General features: G+C 32.3%; 4 protein-coding genes across 5 annotated transcripts; 1 reads left to right on the top strand and 3 right to left on the bottom strand.

Annotated features, from left to right (window-relative positions):
- Window positions 1-260: 260 nt before the first annotated feature.
- Window positions 261-2,112, bottom strand: LOC130665511 (uncharacterized). The gene has a single exon (XM_057465938.1). It carries the CDS (start codon window positions 2,110-2,112, stop codon window positions 292-294), a length of 1,821 nt encoding a protein of 606 aa, XP_057321921.1. The 3' UTR covers window positions 261-291.
- A 218-nt stretch (window positions 2,113-2,330) lies between these two features.
- LOC130665510 (receptor-type guanylate cyclase daf-11) lies at window positions 2,331-7,359 on the bottom strand. The gene is made up of 12 exons (XM_057465937.1): window positions 7,220-7,359; window positions 5,998-6,269; window positions 4,983-5,233; window positions 4,401-4,526; window positions 4,061-4,300; window positions 3,867-3,995; window positions 3,544-3,673; window positions 3,348-3,470; window positions 3,170-3,259; window positions 2,936-3,059; window positions 2,639-2,857; window positions 2,331-2,564 (listed from the first exon to the last, which is right to left on the bottom strand). Exons 2-12 carry the CDS (start codon window positions 6,262-6,264, stop codon window positions 2,332-2,334), a joined length of 1,932 nt encoding a protein of 643 aa, XP_057321920.1. The 5' UTR covers window positions 6,265-6,269; window positions 7,220-7,359; the 3' UTR covers window position 2,331.
- Window positions 6,357-16,230, bottom strand: LOC130665505 (sodium- and chloride-dependent GABA transporter ine-like). 2 transcript variants are annotated; one of them, XM_057465930.1, is made up of 13 exons: window positions 16,074-16,230; window positions 15,635-15,913; window positions 14,220-15,545; window positions 13,774-13,964; window positions 11,945-12,079; window positions 11,199-11,418; window positions 10,774-11,041; window positions 10,438-10,666; window positions 10,193-10,305; window positions 9,849-9,989; window positions 9,576-9,776; window positions 9,091-9,267; window positions 6,357-8,549 (listed from the first exon to the last, which is right to left on the bottom strand). In XM_057465930.1, exons 3-13 carry the CDS (start codon window positions 15,143-15,145, stop codon window positions 8,364-8,366), a joined length of 2,787 nt encoding a protein of 928 aa, XP_057321913.1. In that variant the 5' UTR covers window positions 15,146-15,545; window positions 15,635-15,913; window positions 16,074-16,230; the 3' UTR covers window positions 6,357-8,363. The 2 variants fall into 2 exon arrangements, with proteins under 2 accessions (XP_057321913.1, XP_057321914.1); XM_057465931.1 differs by having other exon boundaries at window positions 14,220-15,913.
- Window positions 16,231-16,752: 522 nt separating this feature from the next.
- On the top strand, window positions 16,753-18,102 carry LOC130665517 (endocuticle structural glycoprotein SgAbd-4-like). Its single transcript, XM_057465950.1, has 2 exons — window positions 16,753-17,432; window positions 17,506-18,102. The coding sequence occupies exons 1-2, from the start codon at window positions 17,421-17,423 to the stop codon at window positions 17,995-17,997; spliced, it is 504 nt and encodes a 167-aa protein (XP_057321933.1). The 5' UTR covers window positions 16,753-17,420; the 3' UTR covers window positions 17,998-18,102.
- The last annotated feature ends 908 nt before the right edge of the window (window positions 18,103-19,010 follow it).

The following is a 19,010-nucleotide window of genomic DNA, read 5'->3' as shown; positions in this document are numbered from 1 at the left end:
ACTTTGTTTCGGAATTTTCGTAGATTCCTTTGTTGTCATGTACACATAAATTGTTTTTGTTAATAAATATATATACATAAATAATACCTTCAGTGTCTTTTTATAAAAATTATAGACATTTATTAATAATAATAATAAATTTGCTCGGTTCCTGTGTAAGTTTTCCAAGCCGGATACGATTGTTTTAAAAATATTCACTGTCCACAAAAGAAGTAAAACAATGTCTTGGTCCTTAAAAATAAATACAATTAAACTTAACAAAGTAAATATACACATATTTGATATATATTTTTATACTGAAGTTGAATCTTCACTGTCTGTATCGCAATCAATTCCATACAATCTACAAATATCCGTTTCAGACCAATCTGAATTAATAGCAACTTCATATTTATTTTCTCCATTTCCCGATGACTTGATTCTTACACAAGTATCCTTGGGACTTGTTTTACACTCGTCGATGATAACCGAAGTCACTGAAGACGTAACATCCATAATATTTTCCTTGATACCTGGATTCTTGCGCGCAACATTTTTCGAAGGTGAAGTTGTTTTCTTTTTAGTTATTTTATCTGGACTCTTATTAGTTTTTAGAGTATTGCGTTGGTTATTAAGCTTTAACACGTGACTTTTTTCCGTCTCAGGTTTCTTACTCGGACTCTCGAGGCATTTTTTCATCCACTTTGGCGCTTCGCTGGCGTATACATGAGTTTTCTTCATATACTTTGGACTAGATAATATCATAGGTATCTCAGTTTCAATAACTGTTGTAATAACTTGCTCGTTCTCATCGAAATTACTTTCTAAATACTTTTTTCTCGGTAATGCAACACTGAGCTTACCTATTACTTCCGCAGGCTCGTCTTTCGTGTCATAAGTATACGAGAAGTGTCTTTGAATATGTTTAGGCTGGATGATGGTGTCTTCTATTTCAGCTTGTTCATCCATTTTTTCCAGTTCAATTTTTACCGGTTTCTTTACCGGATCAACTCCTCCGTCTTTTTCTTCATTTTCTTGGCTAGTTTCTTGGTGAACCAACGGCTGACGCAGACCAGCGATGCTGTGTCGTTGTTTAGAAGGAGGATCGAGCAGTCTTCGCAAACTAGAACTTCGTATTTCCGGCACAGACATTCGCTCACGTGGAGAAGTTACCAAAGGAATTGGTAGATTAGGTAAAGGACCGATTGGAGTTTTCAGAATAGGCGCAAGAAATTGTCGATCCGCTGAAGGCATCAGAGGAGTTGCTGTAGCAACAATTACACTCTCTAGTCCTTCAGTATGTAAATGTCCATTTTTACCATCTTTGCCAAATCCATGTTCAAAAATTGGGGAACTGGCTATTGGCAGCAATCTTCTTACACGGTTATCTGGATTCAATTGACTGTCAAGACTGAACCGTTGCTTTGGAGACCCAGCAATAAGTTTTAAATCATTCTGCGTCTCTAGTTCAGGTATCGAAAACCGATCGCGATTAGTTTTAGTCTCTTTATGATGAAATCTCGCTCCAAAGTCTAGCTGAGACAGTCTTTCGCGTTGACTAATTTTAACCGCCGGGCCAAAACGTTTTTGTTTAATCGGAGACAACAATCCAACAGGTTTCTCGTTCCAAGTGGTTAATAAACAAGGCTGTGATAACCTCTGATGCTGCATACGCGGCGGATAGTAATCACCTGTTACTAGAGTAGGTTGTGAAAGCCGCTCACGTTTATTTGGATCAGGCGCTCTTAGCATCCGACGAATATCAGGTTGGGAGAGACGCGAGCCACGATGTCCACCGTAGTACTTGACATTGTCACCAAGTTGCATTGAGTGAACATTAGGTATCGAGAGACGTTCCTCTTGGGGTGGTAGATTAATACTATTATCACCAGAGGTCCTGAGACTAGAGTAAGACAAACGATGACCTTTCATACTAGTAAAACTCATTCCTGAGAAGCTGGAGTTTAAAGTAGGCTGCGACATCCGTATCCGTCGATCAGTAGACACACTAGATCGATTAATATCGCTGTAAGGAATTAACAAAGTCGGCAGATTGGGCTGAGAGTAACGGCTCCGTTGACTCGCAGGTGAATAACTCGGTGGGTTTGTTGACCTCGTACCTTCGTAAGTCATATTTGAGTCCTGTGATTCAATACTGGATTGGGATTGTGGAGGCTGTTTGACAGGTGCAATGTGAAGATTTGGCTGTGACAACCGGGTCTTTTTACTGGGCAGACCGGGCTTTTTTAGGTGGTCTATCAAATTTGGTTGTGACAAACGAATACAAGGGTTTGGGCGTAATGGACCTTGTCTATTAAGATACCAGAGGTCCCGACGGGAATAGGGCTCACATCAAAGCGTATCATCCTCGCGAAGTCGTCTCATGAATACCGGCCGGACGTCTTCAAAGAATGTCGGCAAGTCCAACTCCGCTGCACGTGCAATTCCTCCATCTTTGCATTCCAACCAATAAGTATCCATCAGTCCTTTTCCTTTCACATCTACCAATCCTCGGTGTTCGATTTTGAAGCCTCCTACAGCGTCTAAAGCTTTCTTCATCTCCAGGCTTATATGAATACGTAGAGCTAAAAATAAATAAATAAATATATAAGCCAATCAGCCAATCGATTAATTGAAAAATATGTAGTATGAAAGTAACCTTCTCCAGTGGACTCCATTCTACTAGCAGTATTGACAGTATCTCCAAACAAACAATAACGTGGCATTTTAGTACCAACTATTCCAGCAACAACTGGACCAGTATGAGCACCGCTACGTATTTGTAATCGTTCACCAGGACGTTTAGGTACTTGGAATACTGATGAAGCTGCTAATAGATCTAGCGCCATCGTTGCTATCTCCGAAACATGTTTATCACCTTTAATAAATTTAATTAATACATAATTTTATAAAATTTATTTAATAATAATAAAGTCATGGTTACATAATTAATTACCATTTCTAACGGGCAAACCAGAAGCAACCATATAAGAATCACCAATAGTTTCTACTTTATAAACATCGTAACACTCGATACGTGCGTCAAATAACTTGTATACTGAGTTTAAGAATGTCACGACCTAAAAGAAAAAAAAGAAAAAAGAAAAATATCAAACGAGTTTTATTAATTTATTTTATTCAATATTATAGTGGATGATAAATAAACATTAATTATAAAAGTTTAAATTACTTCTAGAGGCGTATTTTCAGCCGCTATTTCAGTAAATCCAACAATGTCACTAAAGTAAACAGTAACAGCTTCATAATATTCAGCGGGTACCTGGATTATTGTAACAACAGTTATTAGCGATGAAATATCATACATATATTATATTTTTATTAACATGCATACGCTGGATGTATTAAACCTGCTGCGTTTGCTTGAGCTGCTGTGCGACACTCGGTGGTAACATTTGAAATAATAATGTGTCGCTTTTACGTTTTTCGCGTTTTAGTTCACGGGCTTTTTGCGCTAAATTTGCCGCATACATCTACCGACAATAAATTATTGCCATTATTTTATTTATTTCAAATAAATTTAATTGTGTTAATTATTTTTGTTACCTGAATAGTTGCAACCGCATTGCGTACAAGTATGATAATTATCGGTGATATAACGAGCACTAGGACAACAATAGCGATCCCCGCAGCTTGTTTATTACTTGCATCCTTTAAGGTTGAGTTAACATAGTCTCTGTCAATTAATTAATGGCAATTAGTTTTATTATTTTAAAATACAAACAATAATTATCTTGTATTAAAATTTATCTTTTTGATAATTTTTAAAATTTAATTATCGTAAATTAATCAAGAAAAAATTTTTTGTACAAAAAAACCTTGAGTTTTAAGCTCAAGTAGTTTAATAACTTAAAAATATATATGAATACCTTATCATATCGCGTAATGCACTTTGTAATTTACGTAACTCATCGACATACATTGCCATGGAATCAAAATAAGCAATGGCGTCATCGAAATTTGGTTCGCGCCTAAAATTTCTTAATATTTCATCTCTTCTGTAATTATAAAAAAATAAATAGTAAACTTAAAATGTAATTTAAAATAAATAATAATAAGTTACCTGGATTTAATTCTTCCATATCCGGGCATAGTGCGCGTAAGCTCAGCATACAAACTTTTTAAACTCGGTACATAGGTGAGCGAGCCATTTAAAAGATCTCTACCAAGTGCTTCATGTCGAACATAACTGACGTAATTGTCACCCATGAGTATACCACGTCCAAAGTAATTGATACCGTACACGGAAGCTATCCCAATACTCTCAATACTCCGCAATAGATTTTTAAAAGCTATTAAATACCTAAAACCATTCAATCAAGCTCTAATTAAATTTATAAATAAATTATTTATTTATTTCATTTTTTTAATTAAATGACAATAATAATAATAATAATAATAACCTCCAAACACCGCTATTGTCAGTTTCTTTTATTTGATTTGTTAAAATGTCAAGCATCGCGGCATTTACACTAGTGTACCAGGCCATTACTTCAGCCATCGTACTTTCTTCAGGGCTTATTTTTTCTCTGTAATAAATTAATAATATTTAACAGTAGACATTTCTTAATTAAATATCGAGTGGTTAGATTTTATATTAATAGAATAGAAAGCTAACGGGAATATGACGACAATAATAAAAGACAATTAATGGTTGATTGAAAAAAGAATAAAAAAAAAAGAAAAAAAAAAAGGTAACTTATCGTCGTGCACTATTTGCACAGTTTAAATGGGCAACCTGGCAAGCTAGAGCAAGCTAGCAAGAGGCGATCATCCATGTCAACCCCTATATCATCAACGTCCAGTATGTTGCTTTGAACGAATTTATTACGCCGTCGTAAACCCGAGGACATTGAAATCGATGTTATTGACTAACGTCAGAGGTACAAGAACTGAGCTAGCTTTTATATCACTGACAATCTTATTTTTATCCCTCGCTATCTTGAGTATCTTATAAAAATATAATAATATGTAAAAATACTTGCCTAAAATCATCAAGACGTGCTTGAAAAGCTTCTTTGTTTACGACATCATAAGTTTGAGTTTTAGATTCATCACGAGGTACTGAAGCCAATGGCCAGGTTGTCATATTCATCAGAGTCTGATCGGTGATAAAATATCGTTGGGTCAAATTGAACCTTAGACGGCTACCGTTTGTGTAAATAAAAAATGCCACTTCGGAGCGCTCTAATTGCATCCCAGTAACAACTTTACCCAGGTCAGTTGCAATTGTTACCTGAGTACATTCATAATAAAAAAAGAAAAAAAATGATAATTACTAGTGGGTTTTAACCGATAGAAGATTATTTTTCCGCTCTATGAACGGATGATGGCATAAGATAATAGAGACTGTAAATATCCCAATGTACACAAGTACACATTGATGTGAATTATTACATTTAAGTTGTCAGTTACAGTTATTACTTTAGTTGTGCTTGTGAATAAGCTAAGGAAAGGTGTAGAAAGGATGATAGGCGTGCTATATTTACTCGCTACGACACTCATAGTCGATGACTACGTATTACGTACTACATACTACACACTACATACTCTACATACTCGACAATTGATCGATCGGGACATAATAAAAGTTCTTGGTGGATAAATGAGACGACTATGATGACTAGTCCTTGGCACAATTTCTCTTCAAATACTTTAATTATTTATTTACAATTATTTACAATGTATTTATCAATTTACTATTGTTCAAAATATTTTTATTATTTTGTCCCAAGTATTTAAGAATCCTTCAAGTTTTATTAATCAATTCAATTGTTTTGTAATAAAAAAAGTCTTGTTAATAATAAATTTCGAGCTGATGAGCTATTGAAAGTAGGCTACGGATTCTCTATACCTCTTAAACAGAATAACCAATTCTAATGAGTTATCAAATAGAAAAATTCAAAGCAAATCATGCGGACATGTAAAAAATTTTTTGCTAGAATTTACTTTTTTTATCGGAAAAGAAAGTGATTGATAATAAATTAAAAATAAAAATACCTGAGCCTCAATATCGGATACTTCTTGTCGATAGATAAGTATATCATGAAGAGTATTAGCAGTCTGTACAATAAGTGCGAGTATTGGTATGAAAGGAAGAACGAGCATTTGAAGTAATTGAATACGGCGACCCCGGCGATGAGCTGGATCAGTAGCACGTTTCCAACATGACTTTTTTTTACTCGACTTGCTTGCAGACACATCGTCTGAAGACAAACTACGTACAGAGCTTGATTCAGCCACACACGAACCGTTACGCGGTGACATTATTTCTGAAATTTGAAAAAAAAAAAGAAAAAAAAAACCAATGAATAAATGAAATTAAATGAATAATATTTTATTTTATATACAACAAATAAAATAAAATCCTTTGTAGTGAATTTAAAAGCTCATACGAGCGCTATTATGTCTAATTTAATAATCGTCTGAACGTATAGTTCCTCCAACACAAACTCTACCTCTTTAAAATTTATAAAGACAAGTTTATTGCTTTACTAACTTAAACACACTTATAAAGATGTATACGACAAATTATACGTTCAGTTTGATATACTTGACAATATCTTGTCTCATTATTGGTTTTATTATCGATCCTTTGATGTTCTCTGTTGTATCTTTACTTAATTGTCTACTTTACTCTATATATAAATATATATGTTGTATTATAAATCAATTTTGTTCGGTCCTTGATAATTTAGGACACGGGTTATTAATTATCATTTAAATAAATAAATATATTTAATTATTTATAATTATAATTATAACGAAATTTGAGTTTATTCATTTTTAATAGACCAGTCAATTAACACAAAAACTTGTTTAAATCAAAATTAATATAACAATTAATAAACATGATATGTACATTATTTTATATGCATAAGATTTCTTATTAAATGCTCGAGAGTAATGAAAATATAATATGATTGACATTTAATTTATCGTCACTTTTTATTTATGTATTTTTTTTATTTTTATTTTCGGTATATTTAAAATTTGAATTTGTTATTTATTTAAACTAATTGATCACCTAGTGATAAATCTACTGATGTGTAATTAACTTAAATTATAATAATAAATTATACATATGTTTATTTTTCGATCGCGTAACAAACACGTGAACCCTACTGCGAGCAACAAGTTGTCAAAGCGATCCATCACACAGTTTAAAATCGTTAAATTTAAGCTGTTTAAATAAATAATAAAATATAATAACGTTTCTTACACAGACTTTGGAGACCACGAGATTTACATTTAGTGAAAATATTTTATTAGTTTATTTATTTATTTTTTTTTTACTTTTCTTTTGCTTTGAATAATTTTTTAAGTATTTAATTAATTTAGCGGCGATATGATTTCGGTAGACGGATTGATTAGAGTTATTTTAACAATAAAGAGCTTGAGAGTACGCACGATCGCTTACTGAGAGTGTTAGCCCTCTCGCAGTGAGAGCAATACAGTAGCCTGGTGTATACTAGGATGTAGGTATGGACATGAACCAAGGGAGAGTAGAGAAGAGTAGAGAAGAGAAGAGAAGAGAAGAGGAGCTTTCTAGGTACCGCGCAACCCCCATTGTCCCCACCCTACTCATCACTTCACTTATATTATATTACACTTCACTTCTCTTCTCTGTCCCGTGTACATGATGCTCTGTCATCTGGAAAACTACTATGTTAACGAATTTATATATCGTTTTCATCCCTTACTACATCCATACGCTCATATATTCTTCCATTCGTACATACATATACATATTGTATTTTAAATATTTATTAATAATTTAACAAAAAAAAAGTTATCGTATTACAATAGTCCGAAAATAAACTTGTTAAAAAATTTTAAAGCTTTCAAATTAATTTTTTCCCGTAAACTATTAATTTTAAAAATTATTTAGAGATTAAAATATTTTGAAATTTATTTTTTCACCACTTACGGCTCCTTTAATTGAGTTTATTAGTTTATAATAGAACAAAAAAGCTCTTAAAACTACTGTACGGTATACATGATAAATATCGACAACCGAGAGTATATGGAAGACTTGATATACATATATATATATATATATATCTGTATATATTGCTCAGGAAACTAAATTATCTATAAATATCATCAAAACAGTTTTCTAAAATTATTTAATAAAGACAATAATAATAATAATTATTATTATTATCTAATTATCGTTGTAATTATATCGCAGTCTTAGCATGCATGCGTGATTTAAAAAGATTGTAATTATTTTGTTGACTAATCGGCTTACAGGGTTTTGTGATAAATGGCCACTCTTTGGTCAGCCGGATCTATTGTTTGACTAATTTGTTACATAAATAAATTTAAATAATAAATTAAACTATTGTATTATCATTTAATTATTATGTTTGTGACTTTACGGGTATTATTGTTATGGGGACTTTGTTTATCAGACTGTTCATTTCTTGAAGTGGTTGTTTAATTTGCTCCTTATCGGTATCCGATAAATTATGCAACGGATTTGCACAGTACTCCTGGCGGCATACTTTGCACGCCTCAAAATGTGATCTAATTGAATTGCGTAGTTTCTGAAAAATAAATAAAATATATTTTTATTTTACTCAATTTTCATAAGCAAACTTTATAGGAAAATAAAAACCTTGAATTTTATTTTAATTTTACTACTTTATATAAAAATAAAATTCATTTAGACATGACCTCAGAGTTTTTATTTGTAAATAGCCCAATAGTAACCGATAAATAATCATTTATTATTATATAAGTAACGTCCATAACTAATGAAATCATTCGCACAAAATGGATCATTAATTCATCAAAAAGGTCAAAGGTAATAAATTTAACCCTTTATATATACCTCAAAATAATATTTTAATTTTATCACCTGCTGTATTATCCGACACAAATTAATTGATTTAGACATTAAAGACTTTTTTACTTTTTGGTTTAATTTCATTAAATAATAAATCTAATAAATTTAACGATCCGTAAAAGGCTTAGATAATTTATAAGTATATATTTATATGATGTATATATATTTGTTAATTATTAATAATCAGCAAAAATATTATTGAAGGTTGAAGTTACGTTTGTATTGCTAAATAAAAATACCTCAGTGAAAGTAACGCCCTCGGCTCTAATTAATACGTAGACGGCAACTGCTGGAATGCAGATCAGTGACAAGGACGCTATTCCCCAACCAACAGCTTCTGCCCACCATGGATATTGATAAGCTCCATTGCCATACGTCGGACTTTGATAATCAATCAAACTAAATACCCATACAGACTAAATAAACAACAAAATATTACTATTATTATTATTATTGCCATTAATATTATTTTTTTGAATAAATTAAAACAAGTAACAGAATTTTTTCATTGGATCTATTCAAACAGCCGCGGGCAAGAGAATTTGATGGATTTCATATCGTTTTAGCAATTCATTTGATAAATTTATATTTTTTTTTTGTTTCGTCTATTTTTTTTTTTTTTCATGGCCTGAAGGCATTTGGCCAGAATGTAAACGAATGAATGTTCTGTTCTGTTCTGTTCTGTGTGATGATAATAAAAATAAAAATAATAAAATACGTTTACCATTATCAGTAAAGGTGCAGCTATGAGCCAACAAAATTGAATATACATCGATGGTACTCTCCCAGTCATTTCCGAGACATTGTTACACAGTCTTCGTACTCCGTAAAACCACGATATTGCGATAACTTCAAAAAATGCTAAGAACATGATGGAAATTGACGCTGCATAATGATCAATAAGTTGAAAGAAATATATTCCACCCTAAATACATTAAAGATAAAAATGAAATTTTGTCAAATCACTGGACCAGTTTAATTACTTTTTTATACTGACCTGTGAGACATTAGGTAACCCACAAACAAAAGAAACAGCGCAAATAATAAGAACTAGCATTTCATGACAGAGTAAATTTTTTTTTACCCAGTTTGGAAATCCATCTTGTATTGACGTCACTACAACTTCAACTACAGCAAACTAAAAAAAAAATTTTAATTATAAACTTCCGTCGCTTTAGTAAATCTTTTTTATGCAAGTACATGAGATGTAAAAAAAAAAAAAAAAAATAAATAACTTTTATGCGATTGCTTAAAGTATCCGCGGAACTAGATAGCGAAAAAAATATCCATTTATAGAAGCTAATAAATAAATATGATAAATAATTAACTGATTATACATACTTGACTATTCAATGAAAGACATACGAGCATAAAGAAAAATAAAACGGCCCACAATTGGGACGCGGGCATCTTCGCCAAGGCCTGAGGATACACGACGAACACCAGACCAGGTCCTTGAATATAAATAAAATGTTAAATACCAAACGGTATTGGGTTCGCAAATAGAAACTTTTAATGCTCGTGGTAACATTAGCAATTCATACAAATACACATAAATATAGATATATATATATATATATACATACCATCAGTAAGTACCGCATTAACGGTAGTATTATGTTCAACGGCAATATTGCCGATTACAGCAAAAGCAAATATACCAACGAGCAAACTACTCAATCCGTTTATCAGCGACACTGCTAAAGTATCGATGAAAATATTATTGTGAAACTTATTGTAGCTTGCGAAGGATATCATCGAACCAAATGCTATGCCGTAAGAATTGAATATTTGTGCTGCTGCGTTGACCCAGACCTGAAAATAATCGGACAATGGAAAAATTTAAATCACCACTATTGGCAATAAAGTACCAAACAAGGTCAATAATATCAACAATAATAATTATAAAGTATTTTTTTTACCTTGGCATTACCTAGTAATTCCCATCGTGGACGAAAGAAAAATTGTAAACCTTTGTCGGCACCAGGAAGAGTCAGCGAACGAAGCAGAAACCCAAATATCAAAAGGAATGGAAGTGTCGCTGTGAGATAACGGACTTGGGCTGATGATTTTATTGACTTCCATATTGAAAAGTATACAATTATCCAGGCGGTGAGCAAACACGCGACAATTTCCCATCTGAGGATCCCTGGCTCTTCAATACCAGCACTTATCTGGAGTACTTTTTTGCTAAAGTGTACAGAAGATAACCGTCTTTTACTAATCATTATTTAATATCATTTGTTTGCCTAGCACCGATTTTATTTTTAAAAATATTAATTATAAATAATTAACGCAAGCTCATTATTTATCATTTTATTTGAAGAACTAACGAAATTCCAGTTACTCGAAAAATTCTTCCGACGGTGTCCGGGAAGTGTTGGGTTTACTGCGGTTACCGTGAGCTTCCGGATGCCAGCAGGCTGGAGTATTCCACGAGTGATTGCAGTTTGCCCAGGGATGCTCGTGCTTGAACGCAGTGAAGAAGTAATAAATCGCGTAGGCTATTATTACATTGTGATATGTTGACATGAGAAATGATATCACCACTGATGACAAACCGGCACCTGATTTTATAAAAAACAATATTTAGTTTTTTATTATCAACTTTAATGTTTTATCTCGTGAGCGTGAGTAATCGAAAATATTTTTAATTTTTCAGTAAATTCTTACGATTATCAGTATCGATTATAATTTATTTTTCACCTCATCAAAATATGTCAGGGATACTTCATTTATTTATATAATAATAATATTTATACACCGTCTTTAAAAAATAACATCTCTATTTTTATAATTATTATTTATATTTTTGTTTATGTAAACGTAAATATTTTTATTTTTTTTTTGTATAAACAAAAGTGATTGCGCACAAGATGTTTTTACAAGCCGAGCAAAATTTTTTTTTGTTTTTTTAAAATTACAAAAATTTTAAGTCTGCAAAAATATAGTCAGACGCGCTCCCAGATAGTCTAGCTTTTTTTATAATTTATTCAAAACTAATTAATCAGTTTTTTGCCGCCAGATTTCAATAAGTGATTAAAAAAAAAAGAAATGATTAAATTAATTAATTTATTATGTAAAATAAATTACCTTTAAATAAAGGGCAAATTTGGCCCAAAGCACCAATCGGACCGCGTCTGGTAAATTGTCCAACCGCAAGCTCCATATATAGCAACGGAACTCCACAAACAATAAGTATTATAAAGTACGGAATCAAGAAAACTCCTGAAATAAAAAAAAGAAAAAAGTTTTTCAATAACTTGTCGGCTGAAACTTAAAGTTTACTTTTAACGTTATGTAAACCGTCTATTATAATTTATATTGACTAGAAATATAAAGACCTAGACATAAAATAGAGTTTGTAATTCATCAACAAGTTACTGGTAAGTTTGCTGAGCAAACGTTACTCATACACCAGCAGAGGCTAGCATTAGTACAAGGGAAACTTCCGCTTCATAACACGCAACTGCGTTCGGTTTGACATGAAAAATGATAATTTATTTATTATTCATATTCATATTATTTTATTATTGTTTTCCTGAAATAAAGAGTCTATGAATAATAATTTAATTTATGAATAACACCAACTATTAAATAAAACAAAACAGTGTAGTTATGGAATAGTGGTACCACAACATAACGCAAATACTTAAACTGAATCGCGAAATGACCGATAAAAGATCTATTTACATTCACGTGGAAGGTGGAACCTTGTCGAATTGCATCACACGCTCAGAATAAATCTTGGTGTCACGATAATTTTGTTCATGCTGATGACGAGTTTGCGTTTACAAATAAAAATTAAAAAATGAAAAAAAAAAATTTATAAAGAATTTATTCATTCATACATTGCATTATATTATATTATCAATGCACGTGATTATATGTGCCTCTACTTATGAGAATTTAATTACTCGGTGGTCATTAGTCATTACTCATTAGATTACCCATTACTTATTATTTGTTACCATCCACATAATGGCAATTAAATATTAAAGCTATTATTACACGTGGTACAAGGTACAAAAGTACGCAAAACTTTATTTGTTTGAATCGTTGCATAATACAAAAAAAGAAAAAAAAAACAAAATAACTTTGATAAGGATAAATTTCAATTATGTCTCTGGATGAATCATAGCTCAGCATTTCTTAACCGAGAAGCAGAAAAAGATCAAGAATAAGAAGAAGAAAATGATGATGATGATGATTAAGACAATAAGTTGGCAAACTATCAACTTGATATAATTTACAAGAACATAAATATATATATTAACACGCAATGATCTTGCTCTTCTTCTTGTTCTATGACACCTACGCGTGAGACTATAAATTATTGGTTACAAGGGCATGTTAACGCACGCGACAAAAGTAGGTGTTAAATTACGCGTAATTTAAAAACGTTAAAACCCGCTCGACGTATGTTAACACCAGAGGAAACGGACGTGGCGCAATCCCTGTCGGGAACTTGATACATGACCTTGGATACTTAATCCCGTCTTTCATCTCCACTGATATTAATAATAATAATAATAATGATCCTAGAGAAATGTTATGTTAAATTAAAATGACAATTACTCGAGCAGTCACTTTACTATTTTAAATCATATCACCTGTCCAATTCTAATAGCCACTCGACAAAAACGTCCGCTCGGTGAGAACGATACGAGATCGTTTAATACCATCAAGGTATCATAAATCAGCATATCCACTGACCTTGGATTGCAGCAGGACAATGGGTTTAATAATTTCATATCTACATCTATCAGATATATAGACTGTAGACTGTAGACTAATACTAATACTAATACTGTGAAGCCGGACGTTTTTGACAATTTAAAAGATACGGATTTCCTGGTTCTCATGCTACTGCTGCTTAAGAATATCGTATTTAATTATCAACGGATATCGTAAGTGCTTACCACCACCACTGCTGTAACACAAGTATGGAAATCTCCATACATTGCCAAGTCCAACAGAATATCCCACACAAGCTAATACGAATTGCACTTTATTTTCCCAGTGAGGTCTTTTTGGCTGGTGGTAATCACTCGAGTCATCAACTATTCCGTAATCGTCAGTGTCTGACGTCGACATATCGTCATCCAATGGGCTAAAAAAAACATTTTTCATTAAATAATAAAACAAAAACCGTAATGATATTTATTGTTATCTCAAACATGATTATGATCCCCGAGTAAATATATATCAAGTAAAGTAAATACATATCATGAGTTTTAATCTTTACACTTGACAATTTCATGATGTCTAGTGATAATGAGTTAGTTAAAGCTTGAAAATAAATAAAAAAAAATAATTTCGCAATAGTGATCTTTTAGAATATTCATAATCATGTTAAAATACTTACGTTGGAGGTTGAACCATATTTAATAATTCAGACGGTGAAGTTGGAACTCGTCTTATGGTTAATTTTCGTCCATCGGATGATCCCAGACCGATGGAAGCCAGCGAACGTATTGACACAGATTCATGAAAAGGTGCACCGCGTGCTGGAGATTGACTTGGTGTTGCATCGGAGAATGTTATTGATGCCCAGCTGGTTGTCGGTTGTTGATGGTGATCATCAGTATTATTTGACTTTAGAGACCGCATACTTGGATACCGATGTCTTCCTCCGTATAATTCAATACCGCGATTAGATCTTCCGTGGACTGAATTTTCACGATGCAAACCGTTTTGCTCACGATGAAAATTATTTTGATCGCGATGCGAACCGTTCTGCTCCCGATGGTGATGGTGGTGATGATGATGATGATGATGACCATTCTCCCGATTAGCCCTCATTGTTAATTCCTCGTCCCTTCTTCGCGATTTAGTATCTTGAAAGCTCTCGGCGCTGCTATTACGACTGCAGCTTGATTTTTTGCTTATTAAATTCCCGTTCCCGTTCCCGTTCCCGCTTCCGGTGGTGTTGGTGGTGGTGGTGATGGTGGTGGTATGAGCCATATGACTACCCGTGATTGCTGGTACAATAACAATCCTACGGCTACCAGAGGACAGTAAACGTCCTCGCTCATGCTCGTGATCACTTTTATCAGAGTCGTCATTGCAGTTGTAATTGTTACTGTGATTATTCTGCTGGCCAAGATTCATTACTGCAATCTGATGACTACTGGTATCTAAATCCTCTGAGCTCTCCTCCTCCATCGTGCTCATTTTCCGTATATTAACTGGCTTTGTTATAATACCACCAATCCGAGAGTTGTTGTGCGGTATCGTTTGTGCTTTTAGTAGGGCCAATTTACTCGCCTCAGTTGTCGACAAATCCATCATTTATAATTATCTATATAAACTATATATTAATATAATAATAATGTCTACTTGTCGTTGTGCTTGTATTTAATCTATCACTTAATCTCTCTTGACTTGTCTTCCGTTGATGGTTTTATTAACAGAAAACGTGACCCAGGGTTTATTTAGGTCAATGAATCTAATTTTTTTAGTTTATACACTTATACTTATTGTTACTTAAATAAACAATTAAAACTGACATTTTGCTTTATAATTTAACAGAAATAAAAAATAAAAAATAAACCTTGGTTATGAGCAAACGAGTGAAATATTTATTTATTATATTATAAAACACTTAATCACGAGTCACGGTATCTTGATAGGAGTGATATCCACAAGACACGTCGATCTCTTTAAATACCCTCGTCATCTTAAATATCACCTGCACATACAAGTATAAATTCTTATGATAAATAAAATAATATATATTTTAAGTGATAATTATTAAGTGATAGCACAAGTGTTACACACGTGGCGGTAGTTTTTTAGTATTGAGTCCTCCTCGATTACTGGTGTTATTTACGTTTACTTGCTCTTGTTTACGATAAAACCAACGACTTTGTTGTTCCAAGTGTTGATGGGTGTTGATGCTCGTTGAAGAGTTCCTCTGTGTTCCTCCGAGTTCCTCTGGCTCTCGATTACTAACATGCGCCGGCGCGATCCAGCTAAACTCTGAAATGATCGAGTGCGCAGCCGGATGCAGACTGACAATGGATCCGTCAATGTTGAGATCGTAATGCGGTATGAAGTCTGGATATGTTACAATATTTATATATATTATTATACTTGTATTAATAATTAATAATAATAATAATAATTGCGATTATGATGTTGATAGTAATTATTATGATGATGTTAATAAATAAATAAATGAATAAAATGGAGTACTTGGTAGCTGAGTTAAATTTACCTCTCACCAAGCGTGTTTGCCACGCGGCGACGTTACTAAACCGGACAACCTGCTACGGATCTCGCGGTCGCGCCCGTGATAATCGAACCGAGGTAGACCGAGTACAAGTTAGACTCCCGAACCGGACCGAAAGCGCGACAACCGCGCAATGCGAATCTCTACTCATTGTAACACTTGCCCAGTTGTAAACACATACACATATATTTTTTTATAGCACAAAGTGAGAGGCTGATGATTTTCTGGTGCGGTTGGATCAGATCGATGATCAACCAACTGTTTTATCGAGCTGTCTTTAGCTTTTATTATTGTACCAGTAGATGGCTTAAATATTTAATTATAAATTTTTTAATTTATCACCTATATATTTCACAAGTTATTAATCAACACCTTGAAATATATATTTATAAATTTATGGAATATTTTCGGAAACGTGTGTAAACATAAATAAATTATAGTATAAAGTTTGATTTTTAAACTTTCATCATCATTTGATTGATATTTTAATAAATTTAAATAACTCCAAGGACTTTGGAAATTCCAAGTTCTTATGGATTTTTTTTCTTTTTTTTTTTCTCTTTTATTATAGACAGATGTGTAAATAAATAAAATATTTATTATTTATAAATAAAATTTTATATGAATTTATAAACAATAAAATATTAATAAAGCATGGACATGTAAATAAACCACCTTTCACTTGATATTAAACCCTCAGTTGGTTCTATACATAATATTTTATCGTTACACATTTTAAATCACAATTATAAGATTAACGATAACACTTACTGTAGGGCGTTTTTAAATGCTGACAGAGACAGGCAGGCAGGATCATGAGGCCAAGGACTTATGTGTGCATTTACAGATAAGAGTTTCCCACGATCCTTACATGATTTTAACAAAAGAATTTCTTGTAAAATTTGTATATTTTGTGGGCCTGAAATAAAACTAAAACTAAAAATAAAAATAAATATTTTTGGTGATATCTAAGGGCAATAGTAGGAACTAAATAAAATATATTATTTAAACAATACAAATTTAGGGGGAATATTGCGCCGAATTAACCACTTTCCTGGGTTATGTAAAGCCCAGACGTTGGTGTAGACGGACGGTATAAAGGTCGGCTGTGCCCCCAGCTGCCCAAGAGTTGCTCGCGAACTTCACAACAGCAACCATCATCTAGCAGTGTGATCTTTATATGGGACGTTGGCTTTTTCTTATTACCGATTTGTCGTCACATTCACTATTGCTCCGACTGCGGTACTTTCTCGAAGGATTTTGTACGCTGTAGCTGTAATCGTCATCTAGAAATAAATATTTTATTTAAAACCAAAAAATATTATTTAAAACATGCAGGCCATTGTAAGTACTCATTTTTATATACATTTATAAATTAACAAATTTAATATAGATTACCATTTTTTTTTATTGATAGTTGGTTGCAGCAGCGATCCTAAGTGTAACAAGTGGTCAAGAATATTTTCGGGAGCCTGAAAAAATAATAAGCGACTCGCGACAGGTAGGAGACAAACTTGGACAGTATTCGGTGGCATATCAAACAGACGGTGGAATTTTGCAAAAAGAAGTTGGATCACGTAAGTATGCAGGAACCGCTGACGAAGCCCAACTGATTCAGGGATCTGTGCAATACAATGCGCCCGATGGAACACCAGTTTCATTCAGTTGGTCTGCTGACGAATTCGGGACCCAGATACATGGGACGCATATCCCGACACCGCCACCAATTCCACCAGAAATTCAAAGGGCACTCGATTGGCTCGCAAAGCAGCCTTCTACCACCGAGGAAAATTACGACGACGACGATTCTAGCAGCACAGAAGCTCCTGCTAAAGAGTCGAGGCCTTTGGAGGCCGAAAAAAAAATAGTTAAAGATCCGAAATTTCGAAATCAATTTAGACGTAATTAATCCGATTGCGTTAATGTTAAATTTATGTATCATTACTCAATTAGTATTATGTTAAAGTTTAAAAATTGTTTACAATAAAATATATATTTTATTATTTTTTATTAATTACGTTTTCTTATTATTTTACTTGTTTATTGATTACTAGACTAAATAATCTTAAGGTTTATATTTATTTTTAATCTTCTTTCGCTTCTTGGCTATATATATATATTATTAACATTATAGAATACTCTCACTTTCACTGTAGACTCAGTTAAACTCGTATCAAGACGTTCGAAAACTTAAACTCGGCCTATAATGTTTCATTACAAGCATCTTCTTTAATTTATTTTATTTATAAATTTACACTTAAACTAATTACCATATTTTTTAATATAAATAAATTATAAATTTATTTAACGAGCTGAGGAAAATAAACAAATATATTAAGTAATAGTATTATTAAATATTTAACAGAAAATAATTATAATTCATATACTTAAAGTACCATTAAGTTCAATATATATAGAACTATTTCTAAACCATTTTTTTTTTTAAATAAATAATTAATAGCCTCTATGATTTTTTTATTTACTAATTATACTATCAGGCATTATTAACAGTTGGAAATATAATAATTATAATAATAAAGCATGCTGTAATACACAAGTTACTTTTTTTTTTAAATAAAATCTATAAATATGATTATTATTTTTTTAAACCAGATTCTAAGCAAGCGCTTGGGTTTTTAACCCGTCATATTATTTTAAATTTATTAGAAAAAATATTTTTATTAAAGTACAGCTTACATAAGCTTCTAATTAGTACCCAATATATAATTTTTAGTAAGTTTGTATTTTTTTTTTTAATTTTAAATGTCAATAAAAATTATTAATAAAAATAGAAATTTTAGTTTTAAAAAAAGTAATTTTATTTAAGATTTTAAAAATGCACACTAAAAATATATTTAAATATTGAATTGATGTAAAATTTTTTATCGATTGTTGGATTAATAATTTCTTGTATATTTTATT

Source organism: Microplitis mediator, chromosome 3 (genome assembly GCF_029852145.1).
Source record: "Microplitis mediator isolate UGA2020A chromosome 3, iyMicMedi2.1, whole genome shotgun sequence".
Lineage (NCBI taxonomy): Eukaryota > Metazoa > Arthropoda > Insecta > Hymenoptera > Braconidae > Microplitis > Microplitis mediator.
Note: the sequence above shows the minus strand (reverse complement) of the source record. Positions and strands in the feature narration are given on the sequence as shown.

Coding starts and splice junctions, on each gene's coding strand:
- LOC130665511 (XM_057465938.1), bottom strand. CDS start 2,112: ATGACTTACGAAGGTACGAGGTCAACAAACCCACCGAGTTATTCACCT.
- LOC130665510 (XM_057465937.1), bottom strand. CDS start 6,264: ATGTCACCGCGTAACGGTTCGTGTGTGGCTGAATCAAGCTCTGTACGT. Junction 5,234..5,997: donor TATCCGATATTGAGGCTCAG/GTATTTTTATTT, acceptor GAATGTACTCAG/GTAACAATTGCAACTGACCT. Junction 4,301..4,400: donor GACAATAGCGGTGTTTGGAG/GTTATTATTATT, acceptor GAATGGTTTTAG/GTATTTAATAGCTTTTAAAA.
- LOC130665505 (XM_057465931.1), bottom strand. CDS start 15,145: ATGATGGATTTGTCGACAACTGAGGCGAGTAAATTGGCCCTACTAAAA. Junction 13,965..14,219: donor AATATGGTTCAACCTCCAAC/GTAAGTATTTTA, acceptor TGTTTTTTTTAG/CCCATTGGATGACGATATGT. Junction 8,550..9,090: donor AGGGCGTTACTTTCACTGAG/GTATTTTTATTT, acceptor TTTATTTTTCAG/AAACTACGCAATTCAATTAG.